The sequence below is a fragment of the Scyliorhinus torazame genome, unplaced genomic scaffold, assembly GCF_047496885.1.
Source record: "Scyliorhinus torazame isolate Kashiwa2021f unplaced genomic scaffold, sScyTor2.1 scaffold_223, whole genome shotgun sequence".
Taxonomy (NCBI): Eukaryota; Metazoa; Chordata; class Chondrichthyes; order Carcharhiniformes; family Scyliorhinidae; genus Scyliorhinus; species Scyliorhinus torazame.
The window spans coordinates 86,021-110,399 of NW_027307950.1; the positions used below are offsets into that span (position 1 = coordinate 86,021).

Genomic DNA, 24,379 nt, shown 5'->3' on the forward strand with positions numbered 1-24,379 from the left:
GGGCCTTTGGGTTAGGGTTCGAGTTCGGGCCTTTGGGTTAGGGTTAGAGTTAGGGCCTTTGGGTTAGGGTTAGAGTTAGGGCCTTTGGGTTAGGGTTAGAGTTAGGGCTTTTGGGTTAGGGTTAGAGTTACGGCCCTTGGGTTAGAGTTACGGCCTTTGGGTCATTGTCTGGGTTAGGATTAGAGTTGGTGTGTTTGGGTCATTATCTGGGTTAGGGTTAGAGTTAGGGCCTTTCGTCATTGTCTGTGTTAGAGTTAGAGTCAGGGCCTTTGGGTTAGAGTTAGGTCCTTTGGGTTAGAGTTAGGTCCTTTGGGTTAGAGTTAGAGCCTTTGGATCATTGTCTGGGTTAGAGTTAGAGTTAGAGCCTTTGGGTCATTGTCTGGGTTAGGATTAGAGTTAGTGCCTTTGGGTCATTATCTGGGTTAGGGTTAGAGTTAGGGCCTACAGTCATTGTCTGTGTTAGAGTTAGAGTTAGGGCCTTTGGGTTAAGATTAGAGTTAGGGCCTTTGGGTCATTGTCTGGGTTAGAGTTAGACTTAGGGCCTTTGGGTTAGAGTTAGACTTAGGGCCTTTGGGTTAGGGTTAGAATTAGGGCCTTTGGGTTAAAGTTAGAGTTAGGGCCTTTGGGTTAGGGTAAGAGTTAGGGCCTTTGGGTTAGTGTTAGAGTTGGGGCCTTTGGGTTAGTGTTAGAGTTGGGGCCTTTGGATTAGAGTTAGTTTAGGGCCTTTGGGTTAGGGTTAGAGTTAGGGCCTTTGGGTCATTGTCTGGGTTAGGATTAGAGTTAGGGCCTTTGGGTTAGAGTTAGACTTAGGGCCTTTGGGTTAGGGTTAGAATTAGGGCCTTTGGGTTAGAGTTAGAGTTAGGGCCTTTGGGTTAGGGTTAGAGTTAGGGCCTTTGGGTTAGGATTAGAGTTAGGGCTTTGGGTTAGGGTTAGAGTTAAAGCCTTTTGGTCATCTGAGTTAGGATTAGTAATTGGGCTAGTATTTGGGTTAGGGTTAGAGTTAGGGCCTTTGGGTTAGAGTTAGGTCCTTTGGGTTAGAGTTAGAGTTAGGGCTTTTGGGTTAGAGTTAGAGTTAGGGCCTTTGGGTTAGGGTTAGAGTTAGGGCCTTTGGGTTAGAGTTAGGGCCTTTGGGTTAGAGTTAGAGTTAGGGCTTTTGGGTTAGAGTTAGAGTTAGGGCCTTTGGGTTAGGGTTAGAGTTAGGGCCTTTGGGTTAGAGTTAGGGCCTTTGGGTTAGAGTTAGAGTTAGGGCTTTTGGGTTAGAGTTAGAGTTAGGGCCTTTGGGTTAGGGTTAGAGTTAGGGCCTTTGGGTTAGAGTTAGGGCCTTTGGGTCATTACCTGAGTTAGGATTAGTAACTGGGTTAGTATTTGGGTTAGGGTTAGAGTTAGGGCCTTTGGGTTAGGGTTAGAGTTAGGGCTTTTGGGTTAGAGTTAGAGTTAGGGCCTTTGGGTTCGGGTTAGAGTTAGGGCCTTTGGATTAGGGTTAGGGCCTTTGGGTCATTATCTGAGTAAGGATTAGTAACTGGGTTAGTATTTGGGTTAGGGTTAGAGTTAGGGACAGACCCTTTGACTCGTGTTCGCAAGGAAACCAAGGCGGGTTAATGGATAACTTTGGTGATCTGCCCTGCTCTAAGTGAATGGTTGTACAGTCTCCAAGATACTGAATGGCCTCCTCCTGTGCACACAGTCCTCTGGCGAAGCTCCTTCTGTTCCAGATGCACAGAGTTCCCACAGGACTACAACCCAACTTGATACAATCGTTTGAAGAGTTTGAAAAAGGCGATGATGGCCCAAACCCAGTTACTCCCGCCGGGGTCTGGCCAAGGCTCCGTGACACTGAAGCATCGCCTTTAAAGACCCCTCCCGCCTCCCGCCCCACATCCCCCACAGCAGCCTGCAGTGTTCCACTAACTGAAGTCAATGTGCCCTGGTCAATGGAATGGGCGGGAGAGACTCACTCTGCTTCCTATTTGCTTCTTTATTGCAGACGATGGGAAGATTTACAGCTTAACGATTAATGAGACCCAATTGGATCAGCCCAGGTCCTACACTGTCCAACTGTCCACGCGGAAAATCACCAAATGTCTCCCTCACATCACCATCTCGGAGGTCCACTCCAACCAGAGCAGTGCTCTCTATATCACAGGTAAGGGCATAGTGTGGGCCTCGATCTCTCTATCACAGGTAATGGCCTGGTGTGGGCCTCTACCTCTATATCACAGGCCTGGCGTGGGCCTCTACCTCTATATCACAGGCCTGGTGTGGGCCTCTACCTCTATATCACACTTAAGAGCATAGTGTGGGCCTCTACCTCTATACCAGAGGTAACAGCCTGGTGTAGGCCTCTACCTCTATATCACAGGCCTGGTGTGGGCCTCTACCTCTATATCACAGGCCTGGTGTGGGCCTCTACCTCTATACCAGAGGTAACAGCCTGGTGTAGGCCTCTACCTCTATATCACAGGCCTGGTGTGGGCCTCTACCTCTATATCACACGTAAGAGCATAGTGTGGGCCTCTAACTCTCTATCACAGGTAACAGCCTGGTGTGGGTCTCTACCTGTATATCACAGGCCTGGAGTGGGCCTCTGCCTCTATATCACAGGTATGGCGTGGGCCTCTACCTCTATATCACAAGTAACAGCCTGGTGTGGGCCTCTACCTCTACATGACAGGTAACAGCCTGGTGTGTGCCTCTACCTCAATACCACAGGTAAAGGCCTGGTGTAGGCCTCTTCCTCTATATCACAGGGCTGGTGTGGGCCTCTACCTCTATATCACAGGCCTGGTGTGGGCCTCTACCTCTATATCACAGGTAACGGCCTGGTGTGGGCCTCTACCTCTCTATCACAGGTAACAGCCTGGTGTAGGCCTCTACCTCTATATCACAGGCCTGGTGTGGGCCTCTACCTCTATATCACAGGTAACAGTCTGGTGTGGGCCCCTACCTCTACATGACAGGTAACAGCCTGGTGTGTGCCTCTACCTCAATACCACAGGTAACGGCCTGGTGTGGGCCTCTACCTCTATCTCACAGGCCTCGTGTGGGTCTCTACCTCTATATCACAGGCCTGGTGTGGGCCTCTACCTCTATATCACAGGTAACGGCCTGGTGTGGGCCTCTACCTCTCTATCACAGGTAACAGCCTGGTGTAGGCCTCTACCTCTATATCACAGGTAACAGCCTGGTGTGGGCCTCTACCTCTACATGACAGGTAACAGCATGGTGTGTGCCTCTACCTTAATACCACAGGTAACGGCCTGGTGTGGGCCTCTACCTCTCTATCACAGGCCTGGTGTGGGCCTCTACCTCTATATCACAGGCCTGGTGTGGGCCTCTACCTCTATACCACAGGTAACAGCCTGGTGTGGGCCTCTACCTTGATACCACAGGTAACGGCCTGGTGTGGGCCTCTACCTCTATATCACAGGTAACAGCCTGTTGTGGGCCTCTACCTCTACATGACAGGTAACAGCCTGGTGTGTGCCTCTACCTCTATATCACAGGTAACGGCCTGGTGTGGGCCTCTACCTCGATACCACAGGTAACGGCCTGGTGTGGGCCTCTACCTCTCTATCACAGGTAACAGCCTGGTGTGGGCCTCTACCTCTATATCACAGGCCTGGTGTGGGCCTCTACCTCTATATCACAGGTAACAGCCTGGTGTGGCCTCTACCTGTATATCACAAGCCTGGTGCGGGCCTCTACCTCTCTATCACAGGTAACAGCCTGGTGTAGGCCTCTACCTCTATATCACAGGCCTGGTGCGGGCCTCTACCTCTCTATCACAGGTAACAGCCTGGTGTAGGCCTCTACCTCTATATCACAGGCCTGGTGTGGGCCTCTACCTCTATATCACAGGCCTGGTGTGGGCCTCTACCTCTATCTCACAGGGAACAGCCTGGTGTGGGCCTCTACCTCTATATCACAGGTAATGGCCTGGTGTGGGCCTCTACCTCTATATCACAAGCAATGGCCTGGTGTGGGCCTCTACCTCTATATCACAGGCCTGGTGTGGGCCTCGACCTCTATATCACAGGCCTGGTGAGGGCCTCCACCTGTATATCACAGATAACGGCCTTGTGTGGGCCTCTACCTCTACATCACAGGTAACAGCCTGGTGTGGGCCTCTACCTCTATATCACAGGTAACAGCCTGGTGTGGCCTCCACCTGTATATCACAGGCCTGGTGCGGGCCTCTACCTCTCTATCACAGGTAACAGCCTGGTGTAGGCCTCTACCTCTATATCACAGGCCTGGTGCGGGCCTCTACCTCTCTATCACAGGTAACAGCCTGGTGTAGGCCTCTACATCTATATCACAGGTAATGGCCTGGTGTAGGCCTCTACCTCTATATCACAGGTAATGGCCTGGTGTGGGCCTCTACCTCTATATCACAGGTAATGGCCTGGTGTGGGCCTCTACCTCTATATCACAGGCCTGGTGTGGGCCTCGACCTCTATATCACAGGCCTGGTGAGGGCTTCCACCTCTATATCACAGATAACGGCCTTGTGTGGGCCTCTACCTCTACATCACAGGTAACAGCCTGGTGTGGGCCTCTACCTCTATATCACAGGCCTGGTGTATGCCTCTACCTCTATACCACAGGTAACAGCCTGGTGTGGGCCTCTACCTCTATATCACAGGTAACGGCCTGGTGTGGGCCTCTACCTCTATCTCACAGGCATCGTGTGGGTCTCTACCTCTATATCACAGGCCTGGTGTGGGCCTCTACCTCTATATCACAGGTAACGGCCTGGTGTGGGCCTCTACCTCTCTATCACAGGTAACAGCCTGGTGTAGGCCTCTACCTCTATATCACAGGTAACAGCCTGGTGTGGGCCTCTACCTCTGCATGACAGGTAACAGCCTGGTGTGTGCCTCTACCTCAATACCACAGGTAACGGCCTGGTGTAGGCCTCTACCTCTATCTCACAGGCCTCGTGTGGGTCTCTACCTCTATATCACAGGCCTGGTGTGGGCCTCTACCTCTATACCACAGGTAACAGCCTGGTGTGGGCCTCTACCTCTATATCACAGGTAACGGCCTGGTGTGGGCCTCTACCTCGATACCACAGGTAACGGCCTGGTGTGGGCCTCTACCTCTATATCACAGGCCTGGTGTGGGCCTCTACCTCTATATCACAGGCCTGGTGTGGGCCTCTACCTCTATACCACAGGTAACAGCCTGGTGTGGGCCTCTACCTTGATACCACAGGTAACGGCCTGGTGTGGGCCTCTACCTCTATATCACAGGTAACAGCCTGTTGTGGGCCTCTACCTCTACATGACAGGTAACAGCCTGGTGTGTGCCTCTACCTCTATATCACAGGTAACGGCATGGTGTGGGCCTCTACCTCGATACCACAGGTAACGGCCTGGTGTGGGCCTCTACCTCTCTATCACAGGTAACAGCCTGGTGTAGGCCTCTACCTCTATATCACAGGTAACAGCCTGGTGTGGGCCTCTACCTCTATATCACAGGCCTGGTGTGGGCCTCTACCTCTATATCACAGGTAACAGCCTGGTGTGGCCTCTACCTGTATATCACAGGCCTGGTGCGGGCCTCTACCTCTCTATCACAGGTAACAGCCTGGTGTAGGCCTCTACCTCTATATCACAGGCCTGGTGCGGGCCTCTACCTCTCTATCACAGGTAACAGCCTGGTGTAGGCCTCTACCTCTATATCACAGGCCTGGTGTGGGCCTCTACCTCTATATCACAGGCCTGGTGTGGGCCTCTACCTCTATCTCACAGGGAACAGCCTGGTGTGGGCCTCTACCTCTATATCACAGGCCTGGTGCGGGCCTCTACCTTTCTATCACAGGTAACAGCCTGGTGTAGGCCTCTACCTCTATATCACAGGTAATGGCCTGGTGTGGGCTTCTACCTCTATATCACAGGTAATGGCCTGGTGTGGGCCTCTACCTCTATATCACAGGCCTGGTATGGGCCTCGACCTCTATATCACAGGCCTGGTGAGGGCCTCCACCTCTATATCACAGATAACGGCCTTGTGTGGGCCTCTACCTCTACATCACAGGTAACAGCCTGGTGTGGGCCTCTACCTCTATATCACAGGTAACAGCCTGGTGTGGCCTCTACCTGTATATCACAGGCCTGGTGCGGGCCTCTACCTCACTATCACAGGTAACAGCCTGGTGTAGGCCTCTACCTCTATATCACAGGCCTGGTGCGGGCCTCTACCTCTCTATCACAGGTAACAGACTGGTGTAGGCCTCTACCTCTATCTCACAGGCCTGGTGTGGGCCTCTACCTCTATATCACAGGCCTGGTGTGGGCCTCTACCTCTATATCACAGGTAATGGCCTGGTGTGGGCCTCTACCTCTATATCACAGGTAATGGCCTGGTGTGGGCCTCTACCTCTATATGACAGGCCTGGTGTGGGCCTCGACCTCTATATCACAGGCCTGGTGTGGGCCTCTACCTCTATATCACAGGTAATGGCCTGTTGTGGGCCTCTACCTCTATATCACAGGTAATGGCCTGGTGTGGGCCTCTACCTCTATATCACAGGCCTGGTGTGGGCCTCGACCTCTATATCACAGGCCTGGTGAGGGCCTCCACCTCTATATCACAGATAACGGCCTTGTGTGGGCCTCTACCTCGAAACCACAGGTAACAGTCTGGTGTGGGCCTCTACCTCTATATCACAGGTAACAGCCTGGTGTGGGCCTCTACCTCTATATCACAGGCCTGGTGAGGGCCTCCACCTCTATATCACAGGTAAAGGCCTGGTGTGGGCCTCTACCTCGATATCACAGGTAACAGCCTAGTGTAGGCCTCTACCAATATATCACAGGTAACAGCCTAGTGTAGGCCTCTACCTCTGTATCACAGGTAACGGCCTGGTGTGGGCTCCTACCTGTATATCACAGGTAACAGCCTAGTGTAGGCCTCTACCTCTGTATCACAGTACGAAGTCTTACAACACCAGGTTAAAGTCCAACAGGTTTGTTTTGATGTCACTAGCTTTCGGAGCACTGCTCCTTCCTCAGGTGAATGAAGAGGTCTGTTCCAGAAACACATATATAGACAAATTCAAAGATGCCAAACAATGCTAGGAATGCGAGTATTAGCAGGTGATTAAATCTTTACAGATCCAGAGATGGGGTAACCCCAGGTTAAAGAGGTGTGAATTTGGCGATTTCGGCGGGAGAACAGCTGGTGAGTCAGTTTCAGCGGGAGCATTGCGGAAGGAGGTTGCTGGGAGGTAAGTCAACCTTTAAAAGCACTTGTCTTTGCAGGGGCAGGCCAGTCGATTTCGGCGTGAGAACAGCTGGTGAGTCAGTTTCAGCGGGAGCAGTGCGGAAGTGGCTGCTGGGAGGTAAGTCTGTCCTTTAAAAGCACTTGTCTTTGCAGGGGCAGGCCAGTCGATTTCGGCGTGAGAACAGCTGGTGAGTCAGTTTCAGCGGGAGCAGTGCGGAAGTGGCTGCTGGGAGGTAAGTCTGTCCTTTAAAAGCACTTGTCTTTGCAGGGGCAGGCCAGTCGATTTCGGCGGGAGAACAGCTGGTGAGTCAGTTTCAGCGGGAGCAGTGCGGAAGTGGCTGCTGGGAGATAAGTCTGTCCTTTAAAAACACTTGTCTTTGCAGGGGCTGGCCAGTCGAGTTCGGCGGGAGAATCAGCTGGTGAGTCAGTTTCAGCGGGAGCAGTGCGGAAGTGGCTGCTGGGAGATAAGTCTGTCCTTTAAAAGCACTTGTCTTTGCAGGGGCAGGCCAGTCGAGTTCGGCGGGAGTGGAGCTGGCTGGTTAGTCAATTTCAGCAGGAGCTGAGAATTTTTCTTTTTTTTAAATTAGTGTTTTAGGCGGGAACAGGAAGTCGACCCGCGGACGTCTGGGAAGACCCTCACCAATAAATTCTGGTGGAGAGGAAACCCGAGACACGACACGTGTAGCGTCTCCCACCCGCCCTCCTCCTCTAACCTAATAATAAAACCCTTTGGTCTGAGGTAAGTACCATATTTTATTATTGTTATTATTATTTTTTATAAAAAATTTAATTTAGTTGTTAGACAGATCTTGGTAGAAAGTTAGAGGAATGGCAGGGAAGGGAGTGCAATGTTCCTCCTGCAGGATGTTTGAGGTGAGGGATGCCGTTAGTGTCCCTGCTGATTTTACCTGCAGGAAGTGCTGCCATCTCCAGCTCCTCCAAGACCGAGTTAGGGAACTGGAGCTGGAGTTGGAAGAACTTCGGATCATTCGGGAGGCAGAAGGGGTCATAGATAGCAGCTTCAGGGAATTAGTTACAAAGATTGGAGATAGGTGGGTAACTGTAAGAGGGACTGGGAAAAAGCAGTCAGTGCAGGGATCCCCTGCGGTCGTACCCCTGAGAAACAAGTATACCGCTTTGGATACTTGTGGGGGGGGGGACTTACCAGGGGTAAGCCATGGGGTACGGGCCTCTGGCACGGAGTCTGTCCCTGTTGCTCAGAAGGGAAGGGGGGAGAGGAGCAGAGCATTAGTAATTGGGGACTCTATAGTCAGGGGCACAGATAGGAGATTTTGTGGGAGCGTGAGAGACTCACGTTTGGTATGTTGCCTCCCAGGTGCAAGGGTACGTGATGTCTCGGATCGTGTTTTCCGGGTCCTTAGGGGGGAGGGGGAGCAGCCCCAAGTCATGGTCCACATTGGCACTAACGACATAGGTAGGAAAGGGGACAAGGATGTCAGGCAGGCTTTCAGGGAGCTAGGATGGAAGCTCAGAACTAGAACAAACAGAGTTGTTATCTCTGGGTTGTTGCCCGTGCCACGTGATAGTGAGATGAGGAATAGGGAGAGAGAGCATTTAAACACGTGGCTACAGGGATGGTGCAGGCGGGAGGGATTCAGATTTCTGGATAACTGGGGCTCTTTCTGGGGAAGGTGGGACCTCTACAGACAGGATGGTCTACATCTGAACCTGAGGGGCACAAATATCCTGGGGGGGAGATTTGTTAGTGCTCTTTGGGGGGGTTTAAACTAATGCAGCAGGGGCATGGGAACCTGGATTGTAGTTTTAGGGTAAGGGAGAATGAGAGTATAGAGGTCAGGAGCACAGATTTGACGTCGCAGGAGGGGGCCAGTGTTCAGGTAGGTGGTTTGAAGTGTGTCTACTTCAATGCCAGGAGTATACGAAACAAGGTAGGGGAACTGGCAGCATGGGTTGGTACCTGGGACTTCGATGTTGTGGCCATTTCGGAGACATGGATAGAGCAGGGACAGGAATGGATGTTGCAGGTTCCGGGGTTTAGGTGTTTTAGTAAGCTCAGAGAAGGAGGCAAAAGAGGGGGAGGTGTGGCGCTGCTAGTCAAGAGCAGTATTACGGTGGCGGAGAGGATGCTAGATGGGGACTCTTCTTCCGAGGTAGTATGGGCTGAAGTTAGAAACAGGAAAGGAGAGGTCACCCTGTTGGGAGTTTTTTATAGGCCTCCTAATAGTTCTCGGGATGTAGAGGAAAGGATGGCGAAGATGATTCTGGATATGAGCGAAAGTAACAGGGTAGTTATTATGGGAGACTTTAACTTTCCAAATATTGACTGGAAAAGATATAGTTCGAGTACAATAGATGGGTCGTTTTTTGTACAGTGTGTGCAGGAGGGTTTCCTGAAACAATATGTTGACAGGCCAACAAGAGGCGAGGCCACGTTGGATTTGGTTTTGGGTAATGAACCAGGCCAGGTGTTGGATTTGGAGGTAGGAGAGCACTTTGGGGACAGTGACCACAATTCGGTGAATTTTACGTTAATGATGGAAAGGGATAAGTATACACCGCAGGGCAAGAGTTATAGCTGGGGGAAGGGCAATTATGATGCCATTAGACGTGACTTGGGGGGGATAAGGTGGAGAAGTAGGCTGCAAGTGTTGGGCACACTGGATAAGTGGGGCTTGTTCAAGGATCAGCTACTGCGTGTTCTTGATAAGTATGCACCGGTCAGACAGGGAGGAAGGCGTCGAGCGAGGGAACCGTGGTTTACCAAGGAAGTGGAATCTCTTGTTAAGAGGAAGAAGGAGGCCTATGTGAAGATGAGGAGTGAAGTTTCAGTTGGGGCGATGGATAGTTACAAGGTAGCGAGGAAGGATCTAAAGAGAGAGCTAAGACGAGCAAGGAGGGGACATGAGAAGTATTTGGCAGGAAGGATCAAGGAAAACCCAAAAGCTTTCTATAGGTATGTCAGGAATAAGCGAATGACTAGGGAAAGAGTAGGACCAGTTAAGGACAGGGATGGGAAATTGTGTGTGGAGTCTGAAGAGATAGGCGAGATACTAAATGAATATTTTTCGTCAGTATTCACTCAGGAAAAAGATAATGTTGTGGAGGAGAATGCTGAGCCCCAGGCTAATAGAATAGATGGCATTGAGGTACGTAGGGAAGAGGTGTTGGCAATTCTGGACAGGCTGAAAATAGATAAGTCCCCGGGACCTGATGGGATTTATCCTAGGATTCTCTGGGAGGCCAGGGAAGAGATTGCTGGACCTTTGGCTTTGATTTTTATGTCATCATTGGCTACAGGAATAGTGCCAGAGGACTGGAGGACAGCAAATGTGGTCCCTTTGTTCAAAAAGGGGAGCAGAGACAACCCCGGCAACTATAGACCGGTGAGCCTCACGTCTGTAGTGGGTAAAGTCTTGGAGGGGATTATAAGAGACAAGATTTATAATCATCTAGATAGGAATAATATGATCAGGGATAGTCAGCATGGCTTTGTGAAGGGTAGGTCATGCCTCACAAACCTTATTGAGTTCTTTTAGAAGGTGACTGAACAGGTAGACGAGGGTAGAGCAGTTGATGTGGTGTATATGGATTTCAGCAAAGCGTTTGATAAGGTTCCCCACGGTAGGCTATTGCAAAAAATACGGAGGCTGGGGATTGAGGGTGATTTAGAGATGTGGATCAGAAATTGGCTAGCTGAAAGAAGACAGAGGGTGGTGGTTGATGGGAAATGTTCAGAATGGAGTACAGTCACAAGTGGAGTACCACAAGGATCTGTTCTGGGGCCGTTGCTGTTTGTCATTTTTATCAATGACCTAGAGGAAGGCGCAGAAGGGTGGGTGAGTAAATTTGCAGACGATACTAAAGTCGATGGTGTTGTCGATAGTGTGGAAGGATGTAGCAGGTTACAGAGGGATATAGATAAGCTGCAGAGCTGGGCTGAGAGGTGGCAAATGGAGTTTAATGTAGAGAAGTGTGAGGTGATTCACTTTGGAAGGAATAACAGGAATGCGGAATATTTGGCTAATGGTAAAGTTCTTGAAAGTGTGGATGAGCAGAGGGATCTAGGTGTCCATGTACATAGATCCCTGAAAGTTGCCACCCAGGTTGATAGGGTTGTGAAGAAGGCCTATGGAGTGTTGGCCTTTATTGGTAGAGGGATTGAGTTCCGGAGTCGGGAGGTCATGTTGCAGCTGTACGGAACTCTGGTACGGCCGCATTTGGAGTATTGCGTACAGTTCTGGTCACCGCATTATAGGAAGGACGTGGAGGCTTTGGAGCGGGTGCAGAGGAGATTTACCAGGATGTTGCCTGGTATGGAGGGAAAATCTTATGAGGAAAGGCTGATGGACTTGAGGTTGTTTTCGTTGGAGAGAAGAAGGTTAAGAGGAGACTTAATAGAGGCATACAAAATGATCAGGGGGTTGGATAGGGTGGACAGTGAGAGCCTTCTCCCGCGGATGGATATGGCTGGCACGAGGGGACATAACTTTAAACTGAGGGGTAATAGATATAGGACAGAGGTCAGAGGTAGGTTCTTTACGCAAAGAGTAGTGAGGCCGTGGAATGCCCTACCTGCTACAGTAGTGAACTCGCCAACATTGAGGGCATTTAAAAGTTTATTGGATAAACATATGGATGATAATGGCATAGTGTAGGTTAGATGGTTTTTGTTTTGGTGCAACATCGTGGGCCGAAGGGCCTGTACTGCGCTGTATTGTTCTATGTTCTATGAATTGTGTCAAGCCAGGACAGTTGGTAGGATTTCGCAGGCCAGATGGTGGGGGATGAATGTAATGCAACATGAATCCCAGGTCCCGGTTGAGGCCGCACTCATGTGTGCGGAACTTGGCTATAAGTTTCTGCTCGGCGATTCTGCGTTGTCGCGGGTCCTGAAGGCCGCCTTAGAGAACGCTTACCCGGAGATCAGAGGCTGAATGCCCTTGACTGCTGAAGTGTTGCCCGACTGGAAGGGAACATTCCTGCCTGGCGATTGTTGCGCGATGTCCGTTCATTCGTTGTCGTAGTGTCTGCATGGTCTCGCCAATGTACCACGCATCGGGACATCCTTTCCTGCAGCGTATGAGGTAGACAACGTTGGCCGAGTCGCACGAGTATGTACCGCGTACCTGGTGGGTGGTGTTCTCACGTGTAATGGTGGTATCCATGTCGATGATCTGGCACGTCTTGCAGAGATTGCCATGACAGGGTTGTGTGGTGTCGTGGTCACTGTTCTGAAGGCTGGGTAGTTGGCTGCAAACAATGGTTCGTTTGAGGTTGCGCGGTTGTTTGAAGGCAAGTAGTGGGGGTGTGGGGATGACCTTGGCAAGATGTTCATCGTCATCAATGACGTGTTGAAGGCTGTGAAGAAGATGACGTAGTTTCTCCGCTCCGGGGAAGTACTGGACGACGAAGGGTATTCTGTCGGTTGTGTCCCATGTTTGTCTTCTGAGGAGGTCGGTGCGGTTTTTTGCTGTGGCGCTTTGGAACTGTCGATCGATGAGTCGAGTGCCATATCCCGTTCGTACGAGGGCATCTTTCAACGTCTGTAGATGTCTGTTACGCTCCTCCTCGTCTGAGCAGATCCTGTGTATACGGAGCGCTTGTCCATAGGGGATGGCTTCTTTAATGTGTTTAGGGTGGAAGCTGGAGAAGTGGAGCATCATGAGGTTATCCGTGGGTTTGCGGTAAAACGAAGTGCTGAGGTGACCGTCCTTGATGGAGACGAGTGTGTCCAAGAATGCAACTGATTTTGGAGAGTAGTCCACGGTGAGTCTGATGGTTGGATGGAACTTATTAATGTCATCGTGTAGTCGTTTCAGTGATTCTTCGCCGTGGGTCCAAAGGAAAAAAATGTCATCAATGTATCTGGTGTATAACGTCGGTTGAAGGTCCTGTGCGGTGAGTAGGTCCTGTTCAAACTTGTGCATGAAGATGTTGGCGTATTGGGGTGCGAATTTGGTCCCCATGGCTGTTCCGTGCGTCTGGATGAAGAACTTGTTGTCGAAGGTGAAGACGTTGTGATCCAGAATGAAGCGGATGAGTTGCAGAATTGCGTCTGGAGATTGGCAGTTGTCAGTGTTGAGTACTGAGGCTGTTGCAGCAATGCCGTCGTCATGGGGGATGCTGGTGTAGAGTGCCGAGACGTCCATTGTGACGAGGAATGTTCCTGGTTCAACTGGTCCATGGGTGCTGAGTTTCTGTAGGAAGTCCGTCGTGTCGCGACAGAAGCTGGGTGTACCTTGTACGATGGGTTTCAAGATGCCCTCGATGTAGCCAGAGAGGTTCTCACACAGGGTCCCATTGCCTGAAACGATAGGACGGCCTGGTGTGTTGGCCTTATGTATTTTCGGGAGGCAGTAGAGATCTCCAATGCGGGGAGTACGTGGGATGAGAGCACGTAGGGTGCTCTGAAGATCTGGATCCAAGGTCTTAATCAGTCTGTTAAGTTGGCGGATGTGTTTCTTGGTCGGATCTGCGGGTAACTGTCTGTAGTGTTCTTGGTTGTTCAGTTGTCGGTATACTTCTTTGCAGTAGTCCGTTCTGTTCAGTACGACAGTGGCCCCCCCTTTTTTTTATATCACAGGTAAGGGCATAGTGTGGGGCTCTACCTCTCTATCACAGGTAACAGCCTGGTGTGGGTCTCTACCTGTATATCACAGGCCTGGTGTGGGCCTCTACCTCTATATCACAGCTAATGGCCTGGTGTGGGCCTCTACCTCTATATCACAGGTAACAGCCTGGTGTGGGCCTCTACCTCTATACCACAGGCATGTCGTGGGCCTCTACCTCTGTATCACAAGTAACAACCTGGTGTGGGTCTCTACCTCTCTATCACAGGTATGTTGTAGGCCTCTACCTCTATATCACAGGCCTGGTGTGGGCCTCTACCTCTATATCACAGCTAATGGCCTGGTGTGGGCCTCTACCTCTATATCACAGGTAACAGCCTGGTGTGGGCCTCTACCTCTATATCACAGGTAACAGCCTGGTGTGGACCTCTACCTCTATACCACAGGTAACATCCTGGTGTGGGCCTCTACCTCTATATCACGAGTAACAGCCTAGTGTGGGCCTCTACCTCTATATCACAGGTAACGGCCTGGTGTGGGCCTCTACCTCTCTATCACAGGTATGGTGTGGGCCTCTACCTCTACATCACAGGCCAGGTGTGGGCCTCTACCTCTCTATCACTAGTAACAGCCTAGTGTGGGCCTCTACCTCTATCATGTAGGTAACAGCCTGGTATGGGCCTCTACCTCTATACCACAGGTAACAGCCTGGTGTGGGCCTCTACCTCTATATCACAGGTAACAGCCTGGTGTCGGCCTCTACCTCGATATCACAGGCCTGGTGTGCGCCTCTACCTCTATATCACAGGTAATGGCCTGGTGTGGGCCTCCATCTCTCTATCACAGTTAACAGCCTGGTGTGGGCCTCTACCTCTATATCACAGGCCGGGTGTGGGCCTCTACCTCTATATCACAGGCCTAGTGCGGACCTCTACCTCTATATCACAGGCCTAGTGTGGGTCTCTACCTCTATATCACAGGTAACGGCCTGGTGTGGGCCTCTACCTCGATACCACAGGTAACGGCCTGGTGTGGGCCGCTACCTCTCTATCACAGTTAACAGTCTGGTGTAGGCCTCTCCTTCTATATCACAGGCCTGGTGTGCGCCTCTACCTCTATATCACAGGTAATGGCCTGGTGTGGGCCTCCACCTCTATATCAGAGGCCTGGTGTGTGCCTCTACCTCGATACCACAGGTAACTGCCTGGTGTGGGCCTCTACCTCTATATCACAAGCCTGGTGTGGGCCTCTACCTCTATATCACAGGCCTGGTGAGGGCCTCCACCTCTTTTTCACAGTTAATAGCCTGGTGTGGGCCTCTACCTCAATCTCACAGGTAACAGCCTGGTGTCGGCCTCTACCTCTCTATCACAGGTACCAGCCTGGTGTGGGCCTCTACCTCTACATCAGAGGCCTGGTGGAGGCCTCTACCTCTATATCACAGGTAAGGGCCTGGTGTGGGCCTCTACCTCTCTACCACAGGTAACAGCCTGGTGTGGGCCTCTACCTCTATATCACAGGTAACAGCCTGGTGTGGGCCTCTACCTCTATATCACAGGTAACAGCCTGGTGTGGGCCTCTACCTCTATATCACAGGTAACGGCCTGGTGTGGGCCTCTACCTCGATACCACAGGTAATGGCCTGGTGTGGGCCTCTACCTCTCTATCACAGTTAACAGCCTGGTGTAGGCCTCTCCTATATCACAGGCCTGGTGTGCGGCTCTACCTCTATATCACAGGTAATGGCCTGGTGTGGGCCTCCACCTCTCTATCACAGTTAACAGCCTGGTGTGGGCCTCTACCTCTATATCACAAGCCTAGTGTGGGCCTCTACCTCTATATCAGAGGCCTGGTGTGTGCCTCTACCTCGATACCACAGGTAACTGCCTGGTGTGGGCCTCTACCTCTATATCACAAGCCTGGTGTGGGCCTCTACCTCTATATCACAGGCCTGGTGAGGGCCTCCACCTCTTTTTCACAGTTAATAGCCTGGTGTGGGCCTCTACCTCAATCTCACAGGTAATAGCCTGGTGTCGGCCTCTACCTCTCTATCACAGGTACCAGCCTGGTGTGGGCCTCTACCTCTACATCAGAGGCCTGGTGGAGGCCTCTACCTCTATATCACAGGTAAGGGCATAGTGTGGGCCTCTGCCTCTATACCACAGGTAACAGCCTGGTGTAGGCCTCTTCATCTCTATCACAGGTAACAGCCTGGTGTGGGCCTCTACCTCTCTGCCACAAGTAACATTCTGGTGTGGGCCTCTACCTCTTTCTCACAGGCCTGGTGTGGGCCACTACCTCTATACCACAGGTATTGGGCTGGTGTAGGCCTCTACCTCTATAGCACAGGTAACAGCCTGGTGTGGGCCTCTACCTCTATACCAGAGGTAGCAGCCTGGTGTAGGCGTCTACATCTATACCACAGGTAAAAGCCTGGTGTGGGCCTCTCCCTCTATATCACAGGTAACAGCATGGTGTGTGCCTCTACCTCTATATCACAGGCAACAGCCTGGTGTAGGCCTCTACCTCTATATCACAGGTAACAGCCTGGTCTGGGCCTCTACCTCTATATCACAGGTAACAGCCTGTTGTGGGCCTCTAACTCTATAACGCAGGTAACAGCCTGGTGTACGCCTCTACCTCTATATCACAGGTAACAGCCTGGTGTAGGCCTCTACCTCTATATCACAGGTAACAGCCTGGTGTGGGCCTCTACCTCTTTCTCACAGGCCTGGTGCGGGCCTCTACCTCTACACCACAGGTATTGGGCTGGTGTAGGCCTCTACCTCTATACCATAGATAACAGCCTTGTGTGAGCCTCTACCTCTATACCAGAGGTAACAGCCTGGTGTAGGCCTCTACCTCTATGCCACAGGTAACAGCCTGGTGTAGGCCTCTACCTCTATGCCACAGGTAACAGCCTGGTGTGGGCCTCTACCTCTATATCACAGGTAACGGCCTGGTGTAGGCCTCTACCTCTATATCACAGGTAACGGCCTGGTGTGGGCCTCCACCTCTATATCACATGCCTGGCGAGGGCCTCTACCTCTATAACGCAGGTACCAGTCTGGTGTAGGCCTCGACCTGTATATCACAGGTAACAGCCTGGTGTAGGCCTCTACCTCTATATCACAGATAACAGCCTGGTGTGGGCCTCTACATTTGGACCACAGGTAACAGCCTAGTGTAGGCCTCTACCTCAATATCACAGGCCTGGTGTGGGCCTTTACCTGTATATCACAGCATTGGTGTGGGCCTCTATCTCTATATCACAAGTAACAGCCTGCTCTGGGCCTCTACCTCTCTATCAGACGTATGGCATGGGCCTCTACCTCTGTATCACAGGTAATGGCCTGGTGTGGGCCTCTACCTCTATATCACAGGTAATGGCCTGGTGTGGGCCTCTAGCTCAATACCACAGGTAACGGACTGGTGTGGGCCTCTACCTCTCTATCACAGGTACCAGCCTGGTGTGGGCCTCTACCTCTACATCAGAGGCCCGGTGTGGGCCTCTACCTCTATATCACTAGTAATAGCCTGGTGTGGGCCTCTGCCTCTATATCACAGCTAATGGCCTGGTGTGGGCCTCTACCTCTACATCAGAGGCCTGGTGTAGGCCTCTTCCTGTATATCACAGGTAAGGGCATAGTGTGGGCCTCTGCCTCTATACCACAGGTAACAGCCTGGTGTAGGCCTCTTCATCTCTATCACAGATAAGGGCATAGTGTGGGCCTCTACCTCTCTATCACGGGTAACAGCCTGGTGTGGGCCTCCACCTCTATATCACAGGCCTGGTGTGGGCCTCTACCTCTATATCACAGGTAACGGCCTGGTGTGGGCATCTACCTCTCTGCCACAAGTAACATTCTGGTGTGGGCCTCTACCTCTATATCACAGGCCTGGTGTGGGCCTCTACCTCTATACCACAGGTATTGTGCTGGTGTAGGCCTCTACCTCTATACCACAGGTAACAGGCGGGTGTGGGCCTCTACCTCTATACCAGAGGTAACAGCCTGGTGTGGGCCTCTACCTCTATATCACAGATAACGGCCTGGTGTGGGCCTCTACCTCTACATCAGAGGCCTGGTGGAGGCCTCTACCTCTGTATCACAGGTAAGGGCATCGTGTGGACCTCTGCCTCTATACCACAGGTAACAGCCTGGTGTAGGCCTCTTCATCTCTATCACAGGTAACAGCCTGGTGTGGGCCTCTACCTCTCTGCCACAAGTAACATTCTGGTGTGGGCCTCTACCTCTTTCTCACAGGCCTGGTGTGGGCCACTACCTCTATACCACAGGTATTGGGCTGGTGTAGGCCTCTACCTCTATAGCACAGGTAACAGCCTGGTGTGGGCCTCTACCTCTATACCAGAGGTAGCAGCCTGGTGTAGGCGTCTACCTCTATACCACAGGTAAAAGCCTGGTGTGGGCCTCTCCCTCTATATCACAGGTAACTGCATGGTGTGTGCCTCTACCTCTATATCACAGGCAACAGCCTGGTGTAGGCCTCTACCTCTATATCACAGGTAACAGCCTGGTCTGGGCCTCTACCTCTATATCACAGGTAACAGCCTGTTGTGGGCCTCTAACTCTACAACGCAGGTAACAGCCTGGTGTAGGCCTCTACCTCTATATCACAGGTAACAGCCTGGTGTAGGCCTCTACCTCTATATCACAGGTAACAGCCTAGTGTGGGCCTCTACCTCTTTCTCACAGGCCTGGTGCGGGCCTCTACCTCTATACCACAGGTATTGGGCTGGTGTAGGCCTCTACCTCTATACCATAGGTAACAGCCTTGTGTGAGCCTCTACCTCTATACCAGAGGTAACAGCCTGGTGTAGGCCTCTACCTCTATACCATAGGTAACAGCCTTGTGTGAGCCTCTACCTCTATACCAGAGGTAACAGCCTGGTGTAGGCCTCTACCTCTATACCATAGGTAACAGCCTTGTGTGAACCTCTACCTCTATGCCACAGGTAACAGCCTGGTGTGGGCCTCTACCTCTATATCACAGGTAACGGCCTGGTGTAGGCCTCTACCTCTATATCACAGGTAACCGCCTGGTGTGGGCCTCCACCTCTATATCACATGCCTGGCGAGGGCCTCTACCTCTATAACGCAGGTAACAGTCTGGTGTAGGCCTCGACCTGTATATCACAGGTAACAGCCTGGTGTAGGCCTCTACCTCTATATCACAGATAACAGCCTGGTGTGGGCCTCTACATTTGGACCACAGGTAACAGCCTAGTGTAGGCCTCTACCTCAATATCACAGGCCTGGTGTGGGCCTTTACCTGTATATCACAGCATTGGTGTGGGCCTCTATCTCTATATCACAAGTAACAGCCTGCTCTGGGCCTCTACCTCTCTATCAGACGTATGGCATGGGCCTCTACCTCTGTATCACAGGTAACGGACTGGTGTGGGCCTCTACCTCTCTATCACAGGTACCAGCCTGGTGTGGGCCTCTACCTCTACATCAGAGGCCTGGTGTGGGCCTCTACCTCTATATCACTAGTAATAGCCTGGTGTGGGCCTCTGCCTCTATATCACAGCTAATGGCCTGGTGTGGGCCTCTACCTCTACATCAGAGGCCTGGTGTAGGCCTCTTCCTGTATATCACAGGTAAGGGCATAGTGTGGGCCTCTGCCTCTATACCACAGGTAACAGCCTGGTGTAGGCCTCTTCATCTCTATCACAGATAAGGGCATAGTGTGGGCCTCTACCTCTCTATCACAGGTAACAGCCTGGTGTGGGCCTCCACCTCTATATCACAGGCCTGGTGTGGGCCTCTACCTCTATATCACAGGTAACGGCCTGATGTGGGCATCTACCTCTCTGCCACAAGTAACATTCTGGTGTGGGCCTCTACCTCTATATCACAGGTAACAGGCGGGTGTGGGCCTCTACCTCTATACCAGAGGTAACAGCCTGGTGTGGGCCTCTACCTCTATATCACAGATAACGGCCTGGTGTGGGCCTCCACCTCTATATCACAGGCCTGGTGCGGGCCTCTACCTCTATATCACAGGCCTGGTGTAGGCCTCTACCTCTATACCACAGGTAACACTCTGGTGTGGGCCTCTACCACTATATCACAGGTAACAGCCTGGCGTGGGCCTCTACATTTAGACCACTGGTAACAGCCTAGTGTAGGCCTCTACCTCGATATCACAGGCCTGGTGTGGGCCTTTACCTGTATATCACAGGTATGGTGTGGTCCTCTATTTCTATATTACAAGTAACAGCCTGCTCTGGGCCTCTACCTCTCCATCAGAGGTAAAACATGGGCCTCTACCTCTGTATCACAGATAACGGCCTGGTGTGGGCCTCTACCTCTATATCACAGGTAACGGCCTGGTGTGGGCCTCTACCTCGATATCACAGGTAACGGCCTGGTGTGGGCCTCTCCCTCTATATCACAGGCATGGTGTGGGCCTCTACCTCTATATCACTAGTAATAGCCTGGTGTGGGCCTCTACCTCTATATCACAGGCCTGGTGTGGGCCTCTACCTCTATACCACAGCTAATGGCCTGGTGTGGGCCTCTACTTCTATATCACAGGCCTGGTGTGGGCCTCTACCTCTATACCACAGGTAACGGCCTGGTGTGGGCCTCTACCTCTATACCACAGGTAACAGCCTGTGTGGGCCTCTCCCTCTATATCACAGGTAACAGCCTGGTGTGGGCCTCTACCTCGATATCACAGGCCTGGTGTGGGCCTCCACCTCTATACCACATGTAACAGCCTGGTGTGGGCCTCTCCCTCTAAATCACAGGCCTGGTGTGGGCCTCTACCTCTATATCACAGGTAACAGCCTGGTGTGTGCCTCTACCTCTATACCACAGGTAACAGCCTGGTGTGGGCCTCTACCTCGATATCACAGGCCTGGTGTGGGCCTCTACCTCTATATCACAGGCCTGGTGTGCGCCTCTACCTCTATATCACAGGCCTGGTGTTGGCCTCTACCTCTATATCACTAGGAATAGCCTGGTGTGGGCCGCTACCTCTATATCGCAGGCCGGGTGTGGGCCTCTACCTCTATACCACAGGTAACAGCCTGGTGTGGGCCTCTACCTCGATATCACAGGCCTGGTGTGGGCCTCTACCTCTATATCACAGGCCTGGTGTGGGCCTCTACCTCGATATCACAGGCCTGGTGTGGGCCTCTACCTCTATACCAGAGGTAACAGCCTGGTGTGGGCCTCCACCTCTGTATCACAGGCCTAGTGAGGGCCTCTACCTCTATATCACAGGCCTGGTGTGGGGCTCTACCTCGATACCACCGGTAACACTCTGGTGTGGGCCTCTACCTCTATATCACAGGCCTGGTGTGGACCTCTACCTCTATATCACAAGCCTGGTGTGGGCCTCTACCTCTATATCACAGGCCTGGTGTGGGGCTCTACCTCTATACCACAGGTAACGGCCTGGTGTGGGCCTCTACCTCGAAACCACAGGTAACAGCCTGTTATGCACCTCTACCTCTATATCACAGGTAACATCCTGGTGTGGGCCTCTACCAATATATCACAGTTATGGTGTGGGCCTCTACCTCTATATCACAGGCCTGGTGTAGACCTGTACCTCTGTATCACAGGCCTGGTGTGGGCCTCTTCCTCTATATCACAGGTAACGGCGTGGTGTGGGCCTCTACCTCTATATCACAGGTAACGGCCTGGTGTGGGCCTCAACCTCTGTACCACAGGTAACAGCCTGTTGTGGGCCTCTACCTCTATATCACAGGTACCAGCCTGGTGTGGGCCTCTACCTCTATATCACAGGCCTGGTGTAGGCCTCTTCCTCCATATCACAGGTAAGGGCATAGTGTGGGCCTCTACCTCTATACCACAGGTAACAGCCTGGTGTAGGCCTTTACCTCTATACCACAGGTAACAGCCTGGTGTGGGCCTCAACATCTATATCACAGCGAATGGCCTGGTGTGGGCCTCTACCTCTATATCACAGGTATGGTGTGGGCCTCTACCTCTATACCACAGGTAACAGCCTGGTGTGGGCCTCTACCTCTACATCACAGGGACCAGCCTGGTGTGGGCCTCTACCTCTATATCACAGGGCTGGTGCTGACCTGTACCTCTATATCACAGGCCTGGTGTGGGCCTCTACCTCCATATCACAGGCCTGGTGTGGGGCTCTACCTCTATACCACAGGTAACGGCCTGGTGTGGGCCTCTACCTCGAAACCACAGGTAACAGCCTGGCGTGGGCCTCTACCTCTATATCACAGGTAACAGCCTGGTGTGGGCCTCTACCACTATACCACAGGCCTGGTGTGGGCCTCTACCTCTATATCACAGGTAACAGCCTGGTGTGGGCCTCTACCTCTATATCACAGGCCTGGTGTGGGCCTCCACCTCTATACCACAGGTAACAGCCTGGTGTGGGTCTCTACCTCTCTATCACAGGTAATGGCCTGGTGTGGGCCTCTACCTCTATATCACAGGCCTGGTGTGGGACTCCACCTCTATACCACAGGTAACGGCCTGGTATGGGCCTCTACCTCTATATCACAGGTAACAGCCTGGTGTGGGCCTCTCCCTCTATATCACAGACCAGGTGTGGGCCTCTACCTCTATATCACAGGCCTGGTGTGGGGCTCTACCTCTATACCACAGGTAACAGCCTGGTGAGGGTCTCTACCTCTATATCACAGGTAACAGCCTGTTATGCACCTCTACCTCTATATCACAGGTAACATCCTGGTGTGGGCCTCTACCAATATATCACAGTTATGGTGTGGGCCTCTACCTCTATATCACAGGCCTGGTGTGGACCTGTACCTCTGTATCACAGGCCTGGTGTGGGCCTCTTCCTCTATATCAGAGGTAACGGCCTGGTGTGGGCCTCTACCTCTATATCACAGGTAACGGCCTGGTGTGGGCCTCAACCTCTGTACCACAGGTAACAGCCTGTTGTGGGCCTCTACCTCTATATCACAGGTACCAGCCTGGTGTGGGCCTCTACCTCTATATCACAGGCCTGGTGTAGGCCTCTTCCTCCATATCACAGGTAAGGGCATAGTGTGGGCCTCTATCTCTATACCACAGGTAACAGCCTGGTGTAGGCCTTTACCTCTATACCACAGGTAACAGCCTGGTGTGGGCCTCAACATCTATATCACAGCGAATGGCCTGGTGTGGGCCTCTACCTCTATATCACAGGTATGGTGTGGGCCTCTACCTCTATACCACAGGTAACAGCCTGGTGTGGGCCTCTACCTCTACATCACAGGGACCAGCCTGGTGTGGGCCTCTACCTCTATATCACAGGGCTGGTGCTGACCTGTACCTCTATATCACAGGCCTGGTGTGGGCCTCTACCTCCATATCACAGGTAACGGCCTGGTGTGGGCCTCTACCTCTATATCACAGGCCTTGTGTGGTCCTCTACCTCTATATCACAGGCCTGGTGTGGGCCTCTACCTCTATATCACAGGCCTGGTGTGGGCCTCTACCTCTATATCACAGGCCTGGTGTGGGCCTCTACCTCTATATCACAGGCCTGGTGTGGGCCTCTACCTCTATATCACAGGCCTGGTGTGGGCCTCTACCTCTATACCACAGGTAACGGCCTGGTGTGGGTCTCTACCTCTACATGACAGGTAACAGCCTCGTGTGGGCCTCTACCTCTATATCACAGTCCTCGTGTGGCCCTCTACCTCTATATCACAGGGCTGGTGTGGACCTCTACCTCACAGGCCTGGTGTGGGCCTCTACCTCTATATCACAGGCCTGGTGTGGGCCCCTACCTCTATATCACAGGCCTGGTGTGGGCCTCTACCTCTATATCACAGGGCTGGTGTGGACGTCTACCTCACAGGCCTGGTGTGGGCCTCTACCTCTATATCACAGGCCTCGTGTGGTCCTCTACCTCTATATCACAGGGCTGGTGTGGACCTCTACCTCACAGGCCTGGTGTGGGCCTCTACCTCCATATCACAGGCCTTGTGTGGGCCTCTACCTCTATATCACAGGCCTGGTGTGGGCCTCTACCTCTATATCACAGGCCTAGTGTGGGCCTCTACCTCTATACCACAGGTAACGGCCTGGTGTGGGCCTGTACCTCTACATGACAGGTAACAGCCTCGTGTGGGCCTCTACCTCTATATCACAGGCCTGGTGTGGGCCTCTACCTCTATATCACAGGTAACGGCCTGGTGTGGGCCTCTACCTCTATATCACAGGCCTGGTGCGGGCCTCTACCTCTATATCACAGGCCTGGTGTAGGCCTCTACCTCTATATCACAGGCCTGGTGTGGGCCTCTAACTCAAAACCACAGGTAACAGCCTGGCGTGGGCCTCTACCTCCATATCACAGGCCTGGTGTGGGCCTCTACCACTATATCACAGGCCTGGTGTGGGGCTCTACCTCTATATCACAGGTAACAGCCTGGTGGGTTCTCTACCTCTATATCACAGGTAACAGCCTGGTGTGGGCCTCTACCTCTATACCACAGGTAACAGCCTGGTGTGGCCCTCTACCTCTATATCACAGGCCTGGCATGGACCTGTACCTCTATATCACAGGCCTGATGTGGGCCTCTACCTCTATACCACAGGTAACAGCCTGGTGTGGGC

At 52.2% G+C, this 24,379-nt stretch overlaps 1 protein-coding gene across 4 annotated transcripts in view; it reads left to right on the top strand.

Moving 5' to 3' along the window:
- LOC140405782 (F-box only protein 24-like) overlaps nucleotides 1–24,379 on the top strand; it is a 293,160-nt gene that overhangs the window by 71,094 nt on the left and 197,687 nt on the right. For 3 of the 4 annotated variants that reach the window (XM_072494211.1, XM_072494212.1, XM_072494213.1), the window contains exon 5: nucleotides 1,985–2,143. The exons of the other annotated variant lie outside the window; for it this stretch is intronic. In XM_072494211.1, coding sequence (XP_072350312.1) covers nucleotides 1,985–2,143 — 159 coding nt within the window. The remainder of the gene's footprint in view (nucleotides 1–1,984; nucleotides 2,144–24,379) is intronic. 4 annotated transcript variants of the gene reach the window in all.